General features: G+C 38.6%; 1 protein-coding gene across 3 annotated transcripts in view; it reads right to left on the minus strand.

Moving 5' to 3' along the window:
* The window catches only part of gria2a (glutamate receptor, ionotropic, AMPA 2a), a 39,418-nt gene extending 31,559 nt beyond the window's left edge, over positions 1–7,859 (minus strand). For all 3 annotated transcript variants that reach the window (XM_067405308.1, XM_067405307.1, XM_067405306.1), the window contains exons 1-2: positions 7,740–7,859; positions 7,389–7,529 (exon numbers count right to left, since the gene is read on the minus strand). In XM_067405308.1, coding sequence (XP_067261409.1) covers positions 7,389–7,529; positions 7,740–7,830 — 232 coding nt within the window. In that variant the 5' untranslated portion in view covers positions 7,831–7,859. The remainder of the gene's footprint in view (positions 1–7,388; positions 7,530–7,739) is intronic.
* Positions 7,860–8,755: the final 896 nt, after the last annotated feature.

Consider the following 8,755-nt stretch of genomic DNA (forward strand, 5'->3'; position numbering starts at 1 on the left):
TGTTGAAGAGTAAAAACACATTTTAGGGTGGTTTGTGCATTCTATAGCAGCACTCCTGCTAAAGTGATGTAGAGTGTGGTGAAATAAGAGTGGGGTGTTTCAACAAAATCCAAACACAAGTGGTCACAGGTGACGCATTTGTAATGCTTGTTAATACGAGGTGTAAACGGTAATGCGTCTCGGCAGACCACTTGTAATCGCATCACCTGAAACGCATCTTAATAGCAGGGGGAAACAGGTCTCCTCTCTCCCGCTCGTTCGCCTGATTTCCAGGATATTGTATATAATTTCCGGGCGTCAGAGAGCTGATATCAATATGTGGGAGTTTCCCATAACTTACAGAAGATGTCTGGAATCCCATGGCTCTTGCTGTTCTGCCAGAGATCTTCTTATAAAGAGACTCTGGTTCTGCATCGTTTGCATATTCATGCGAGGGTCAAGTTCAACCTTGATGTAAACAAGTTGGGAAGTGCAACATGAATCGTGAAGTAAGAGCACTGTAAAGATCCATTGTCCTCTGACTCTTTTTTGTTTGGTTGTCATTGTTATTATCTAGGTTTGTCTGTTTATTTTGCTGTGAGCATTAACGAACAAAAAAAAAAAAAGGAAGTGATGTCCTCTGCACTTCATCGTCACTTCTCATGTGATTTTCACACAGCACACTTAAGTCACGATTCACAGCACAAACCCGATCCTCTCGTCATTCTTTCATTTGAAATGAAAAGTTGATTAAAAATAGTGTTAAATGAATAAGAAGTCTGGTAAATCTGTTTTGAAATAAAGTCGCGTTTCCACCACACAAGGAAGATGTTAAGATGATGCACAAGAAAGCCCGCAAACAGTTTGCTGAAGACAAGCAAACTAAGGACATGGATTACTGGAACCATGTCCTGTGGTCTGATGAGACCAAGATGAACTTATTTGGTTCAGATGGTGTCAAGCGTGTGTGGCGGCAACCAGGTGAGAAGTACAAAGACAAGTGTGTCTTTCCTACAGTCAAGCATGGTGGTGGGAGCGTCATGGTCTGGGGCTGCATGAGTGCTGCCGGCACTGGGGAGCTACAGTTCATTGAGGGAACCATGAATGAGCAGAGCATGATCCTCTTCCTTTGGAGACTGGGCCATAGGGCAGTATTCCAACATGATAACGACCCCAAACAGACCTCCAAGACGACCACTGCCTTGCTAAAGAAGCTGAGGGTAAAGGTGATGGACTGGCCAAGCATGTCTCCAGACCTAAACCCCATTGAACACCTGTGGGGCATCCTCAAACGGAAGGTGGAGGAGCGCAAAGTCTCTAACATCCACCAGCTCCGTGATGTCGTCATGGAGTAGTGAAAAGAGGACTCCAGTGGCAACCTGTGAAGCTCTAGTGAACTCCATGCCCAAGAGGGTTAAGGCAGTGCTGGACAATAATGGTGGCCACACAAAATATTGACACTTTGGGCCCAATTTGGACAATTTCACTTAGGGGTGCAATCATTTTTGTGGCCAGCGATTTAGACATTAATGTCTGTGTGTTGAGTTATTTTGAGGGGACAGCAAATTTACACTGTTATACAAGCTGTACACTCACTACTTTACATTGTAGCAAAGTGTCATTTCTTCAGTGTTGTCACATGAAAAGATATAATAAAATATTTACAAAAATGTGAGGAGTGCACTCACTTCTGTGAGATACTGTATCAATGCACTTGTTCTTCACCATGTAGGTAGTCATTCTTCAGGCCAAGACAGAGAAAAACATCTTTCCTTCAACACTCGAGAGAAATGGTTTTCTTTAAAGGAAAACCTTCGCAACTTCCTTAGGGATAGTCAACCTCCCGGATCTTGCTTCTCCCAACAAAGTTTTGGTGAAACTATAGGGATCCTTCATAAACTGAGCTCAATTGGCCTCCTTCTCCTTTCTCAATCTTTAAGACCTTTCTACTCTTCTCAGGTTCCAGTCGCCTGCGCAGTCCACTTGAGAGGTTTATTTATGCCCTCCTTATCATCGCCACTTACCATTTTAAACTGCTTGTTAAGAGTCTTGATTTCTTTTCTCAGATGCAAGATCTCTCTCCCCCTCCTGTTGGGACATTTTCCAGGTGATCTCCTTTCTCTCCTCTGTGCCAAAGCATTCTCTGACCATGTTGAAGATGATAGTTGTCATACTATCAATTTTCTTCTCAGCTGTTCCTACTAATACTGCCTCTAGAACTCTATCAAGGGTCTGGTCAAGCTGTTTCCATCATGTCTTGTTATTTGCTAGGGGCCATTTCACTCTCTCTTTTGCAGGTTGGGTGTCTGGGATAGTATCAGGAAAGTCTTTCCTGTGGCCTCAGGGTGAGAGAGAGGTCTATGAATTTTGAATCGAACTGAATTGAAAGAAATTTAATTGAACCAATTCATCTGATTTGTTCAAATCACTATTTCATTCAGGAAAGAAACGCCACTACTGTGTTGCTCGGAGACTCATTTCTGCTTTAAAACTTTTCATTTAGGAAGGAAAGTAGACAAATTTGGAAATTTTGTGTTTACAATGTAAGCTACTTAATATTAACTTTTGTTTATTGAACTTAAAAGCAATACCAGCACGGCTGTTCCTATTGTACCCAGAACAACTTGCTTGTGTGATTTTGATTAAATATAGTTATTTTTGTGGAAATTTCATGATTTTTTATTTTATTTTAATAATTTTAATAATGTGGTACTGCCTGTTTTCAGATAATTCAGATACTTTAAAAATACAAATGACATCTGACTCACCTTTTTTTCTATTTTTTTTTTTTATTTCTATCTTTTTTTTTAACTTGATGGATGCTAACCAAAACACATGATTGTTAATAATAAATTAACTGTGTTGTAAAACACGTCTGTGATGGCACATCAATTGAATTATATACTGTATTAATGCACCAAGTTTGTGACATTACTTGACAATCAAGGACAACTTTGTGCTTGTGTCACACCCCTTAATAACAAGCATACCTCTTAATAACAAGTGATATCATGTCTTTTCACCCACTACTTTCTTATCCTCTCACTTTTGAACTGATTGATGGCCTCATTCATCTTTTGACAACACGCAATCCTCTTTAACCTTCAAAAACATGCTTCCTCTGTAATGATCAGGTTATCCTTGCAGGCACACACACATTAATGACTTTAAAACAGACATTTTTTAAATGAACCCCAGCTTTTCTTGACCCCCCCTCCTTTCTCTTTGTTCCTCAAGGTGATTGCAGATTGTTGGATTGAAGGAATGTCAGTAAAGGAGCGAAAATGCTCAGTCACTCGTTTTTCATCCTGTCTTCAGCACTAAATCCTCCACACCCCCTTCTAGACACGCTGATGTGAATAGCTTTTAATATAGCACACACACATACAACACACACACCATCATCATGCTGCCTTCAACATGTTGGTGGTTGTGTAAAAGAGATAGCAGAAGTCACAGAGGGATCATTTTATAAATGCTGAGCGTATAATGTGTGCCAGCAGAAACTGTTATTTTCATGTCACATATATACACATATAGTTTACAGAAGGATTTACAGAATTCTTTCTGCTTTTTCTTAAGCTTTATACAATTAATCTGGTAGTTGGTAGAAAAAGCAGAAACAATGTCAATTTTATAGAAATATTTGACATGTATTATAACGTGTTAATTTTTTTACAGTAAAAATTGGGATACATGTATAAATGTTATGTCCTTCCCTCACAAGATACCATATTTAGGGGTTTGTCGCATCAAAACCTGATTTAAATAATTGAAATGGAGCATCAATGTGAACATTTTTACATCTCAGAATGACTGGCTCAATAAAACACCATTTAAAAGTTTGTGGACTGTAATATTTTTTAAATTCTCTTATTCTTAACAAGGCTGTGCATTTATTTGTTAAATCATTTTCTATTTTAATTTATTGTAAGATTTATTTCTGTGATGGCAAAGCTGAATTTTCAGCAGCCATTACTCCAGTCTACAGTGTCACATGATCCTTCATAAATCATATTAATATGCCAATTTGGTGCTCAGGAAAAAAATTCTTATTATTACCAATGTTGAAATAGTTTTGCTCAAAAAGTTGTGCCAACATTTTTGTGGAAAGCTGATAAAGTTCTTTTCAGGATTCTTGGATGAATAGAAAGTTCAAAAACATCAGCATTTATTTAAAAATAGAAATCTGTTAATTTGAAAAGTATTAATTTCTTTCAAAAAATAATGTGCAGTCAGTCAGTCAGTCTGGCTGGCTGGCTGACTGCATGCTATGTCATTTATTACACACAGCTATTTACCAAATAAACAAATAAATGCCCATAAAATATTGATCCGAGTTGAAACGGTTCTATAATGTGACAAGAAAAGATCTGCTGATTGATATGCGAGACATAAAACAAGCATGTAAAAAATCAGTTGCCTGGTAAAACAGATAAATAAGTTAGCATTAAACAAAATAATGCTGCGATTAACCAACCAGAATAACAATTGTTTACAATTGTTGGTGCGTCACAGTGTTGCTGAATATACAGTGATAGCATGTCATATCTGGAAGCAAGCTATGATCAGTGTTAACATTAATGTGTTATTCAATCTGACTATTGAAGAAAAGCTTCTGTGTTCCAGGATCACAATCTCTAACATCATCAAGGAATATGCATAAGCAAATAGGACAATCATCATCAAAAAAAACATGCCGTTGAAAGTGTTCGAACAGACTGCTACACACTGAACAATATACAACATATAACAGCAACAACAATGCTGAAGCCTTTCTAGGGCACATATCTGTCAAAAGAAGATGGGTCTCCGATGAGTCACTTCAACCACCTCAAGGCTACAAACAAGCGATAACAGAGTGCATGTTACACCATAAATGTGTTTTTCGCTAAGGCAGACCATAAACTGTCTAAACAGTTGGCTTTTCTGGCAGAGTTTCTTATCATAATGCTTATATCTTTCAGAGAAAATCCTTCTCAGTGCCATGTATATATATCTACATGTGGGTGAATGTGCTTGGGTGACAACTAACAGCAAAGGAAATCCCTTGTGTGCATTAAACAAACAACATTATAGGCCTAAGCATGTTTGCATACAGCATGACAAAATAATAGGCCTATTCATCTTCCAGATTCTCTGAATACAGATTTTCTATATTTACAGTCACAAACCAGTAAACACAGCCCACATTCCACACACCTTTTCATAATCAAATGCCTAAGCAATTTCCATAATTTTATGTATGTGTACCCTGGCCTGAAGTATCATTGAGTTTTTGTGTGCATGATGTGTGTATGTGTGGGATGGGCATGTGGGAGTGGGCAGGCCATTCACATGAATCAGCGGCATTTCAGGCTTGTCGCAGTGAAGCTCACATTGTGAAGCATCAGTGTTTGACATCAAAAGGAGCCATAACCACCAAGAGACAACTCATTCAGGTTATTGGATTGAGGGAAAACTACACTAAAGAGGCCATACCAAGTGTCTCCATGGCCAATTCAGATTTGCTCGATTCTGTCTTCAGAGAGCTCAGTCAAGTAATGTGTTTGCTTGCTAGTGTAAAATATTACAATTTTCATTGCATAGATTTCTATTTAGAATACATAACATATTAATCATTCATCAAAATCCTGTTTGTTAGATTCCAGAGCAGGGATTAGAGGTCTGATTCCTTTTTGTGAATCGGACCTTGTAAACAGTTTGTTTCAAAGACGTGGTTAAAAAAATTAATCAATTATTAATTTCCATCACAACGTCATAGAAGGTTTTCTTTGACATTCCAACGTGACAAATTATAAAGTAATTTATTAATTGGTGATGGGAAGGTCTGACTCATTTCAGGGAATCGGTCTATAAACAGTTCATTTCGAAGAAGAAGGTAAAAAATTATTTAATTATTAATTTGTGTTATGACAATTACATCATAGTGCGGTCTCTGACAAACATTTTTAAAAAAATATGTATGTAATACATATTGCTTTTTTTTTTATCCCAGTTCAATCTGTTTCAACCTTGATTCAACTCATAAAAACAACAAAAGATTTATATAAATATAAATTTAAATGATGGTAGGCCTAGGCTATATAAATATAGCATTTACTTTAAACTACTAAAAATCTCCAAGATGTTTAATTATAATATTTCTGCAACGTCCCTTCAGTTGTTTCAATCAGAAATATCTTGGTGTGAACTCACTCATCGGTTCTCGGCTCATTACGAATCGGACATGTTGGATAGAGACAGTTCTCAGTTCAGTGAATGAAGGTGATGATACACGAGCCAACTTTTTAAACAATGTTGCCGGGCAATCTCCCCGAGGATACTTTAGATTTAAATTTGTTTCTCAATATTTTCCGACAACATTGCTCAAAAAGTTGCCCCGTGTATCATCACCTTGAGTGTTGTTAGGTGTGTTCGACTAGAAGCGGCTCTACGCAGATCAATCGGTTCCGAATCGGACCGATTCACTTCAATTCGTCAATGAATCGTTCAGGCCGGTTTTGTGAATCCACTGAACATAACCACTCCATTGAAAAGATGTAGGTAAATAAGACCAACCATTTAAAATAATCTTCTAACCTATGTGACAAACTCAAACACACTAATAATGAATCGTTTTCTAATCTAATTTATGATTCATCGTTCGTTCCGTACTGGTCTTCATGCCTCAGATGTAAGATGCGTGGGGGAGGGACACGCGCGAGGTCCATTTTTACGCCCTCGTGCCTTGCAAACGTTTTTCAAAAACCCTTGAATTATAAATAGGCTATCGCAAAATTAAAATATAGAAATTCTACCGTAAAACATTCAACGACAAATGACACTCTAATACTTTCGAAGGAGGCAACCTGCTGTTTCATTTGCCATCGAATTGTGCAGATGCTGGAAAAACGGGGCCATCTCCTCTCCTCCGTTACTGTGGAAACCATCATCTTGCTGCTCCCGCGAATGCCAATTATCACATCCCCCCCAAAAAATGGTTTATATAACGATCATCCCAACGCACAGTTTACACAACCAGACAGCCAGAACCTAAATGTGCCACAGTTCAGACTCATTAGAACCTAAAGTGATAAACCCGAGTGATTGCCAACATTCAGCCCCCGGTCCTTTCATGGGTTGCGTAAAGGAATAAATAACACAACAGCGTTAATAATAGAACACATGTACGCAGGCGATAGCTATCCTGTGTTAACTCGAATAGGAATAACACATAGAACCTGCCATGCATCCTCCTGTAATATTTAATATGGCTTGAATGCAGAATGAATTAATAATATGGGGAGGGAAACTGCCATATTATCACACCTGTGCATTGGCGAGCTAATATATAACAGCATCTAGATTAGTAGGCTATATATGGAGAATTAATTAGTTCAAGCGGTAAAAACTCCATGTTGACTTACAGCAATTTGTTATGGCGAAGCTGTTAGCCACCTCCAGGTTATCAATGTGAGGAGTGAGGCGGAATTCGGCCGTGCCGAACTGAACCATTCCGATCCGAAACGCACTGTACTCTTGGTCTGCTCCTCTGGGGAACAGGCCGCCTGAGAAAAACACGTTAAAAAATTATTCATAGGCCTAATTAAATCGTAAGAACAATCTAAAAATAGACAGATAATATCGTTCTATCATGAAATTCTCACATGGTACCCAAGTAAAGAGGACGTTTATAATGTAATTTCTGTTATCACACGTATCAAGTCGAGATTTGATGAATGTGATCTAAAAGGCGTAGACAGGTGGAGTGCGCTCACCGATTTGGACGCTCGGAGATCCGCCGAGCGCCAGTCCCCATAACGCAGAGAAGAGGAGACCCGACAAAATCATCATCTTCTGCTTATCCATGCGACCACATCCACCAAACACACACTGTTCACAAAACAGCGGGAACCATACAGAGTCGACACATTATAAAAAAATAACCACAGTTAAAGCGCAGAGGCTCTCGTTAGTCCGCGGTGCTGGTGAGGGAAAGAGCGGGCGCGATGATGCGGGAGTCTTGCCCTCCTCCTTTGCGGCTCCGTCCCTGAGAATCGTTTCAACTCAGCGGACACGGTAAGAATACTGATGAAGACGAAAAGAGCCGAGCGGAACCGAAGCTGCTCTAATTTTGAACGCGCCTAATTTCGAGAGGCGCGCGCTCGCTCTTGGACAGCGGCTCAGCTGCTTCAGGGAATATGATTGCGATTAGTGGATCTTAATATAAGTCCCGTGGTTTCTTATGGTTATGAATTTATTGAATCCTAAAAGGCCTAATAGGTGTCTACTTAGAAGCAGAATGGTGACAGATGTTCCCATGCGATCCAGGCTTGTGCTCCCCCATCTTCTGAAATATACATAATGAACTACTTAACCACCTTCACCCAGATTAATCAATAAATGATCACACCCATTACACATATTACTATGGTCCCTTCAAGAATTTTCAGGGTAAGACCTCTTGGTTGAGAGAGATGGAAACGGGATCCCTGTATAAAATTGTTTGCAGTACAGTTTAACATGGTACCATATTAATGTATAGTTCATTATGGTACTGCTTACATTAAAAAGCCATTAAAATAACCATTAGCCTTCTGATTCGCATTTTAATGTGGGAGGGACAATAAAACATTTAGCTGAATTTTAATTTTTTTTTTTTTTTTTTTTTGGTTGATGTTAACTTAATATTGTATTTTTTGATGCAATTGTTGAATAATTTTAACCTTGTGGTCAGAGAAATGGGTCAGTACATAGAATCTGTGCCTGAATCTGCATTGTTCTTGTTTGTCTT

This window comes from Chanodichthys erythropterus, chromosome 12 (genome assembly GCF_024489055.1).
Source record: "Chanodichthys erythropterus isolate Z2021 chromosome 12, ASM2448905v1, whole genome shotgun sequence".
NCBI classification, from domain to species: domain Eukaryota; kingdom Metazoa; phylum Chordata; class Actinopteri; order Cypriniformes; family Xenocyprididae; genus Chanodichthys; species Chanodichthys erythropterus.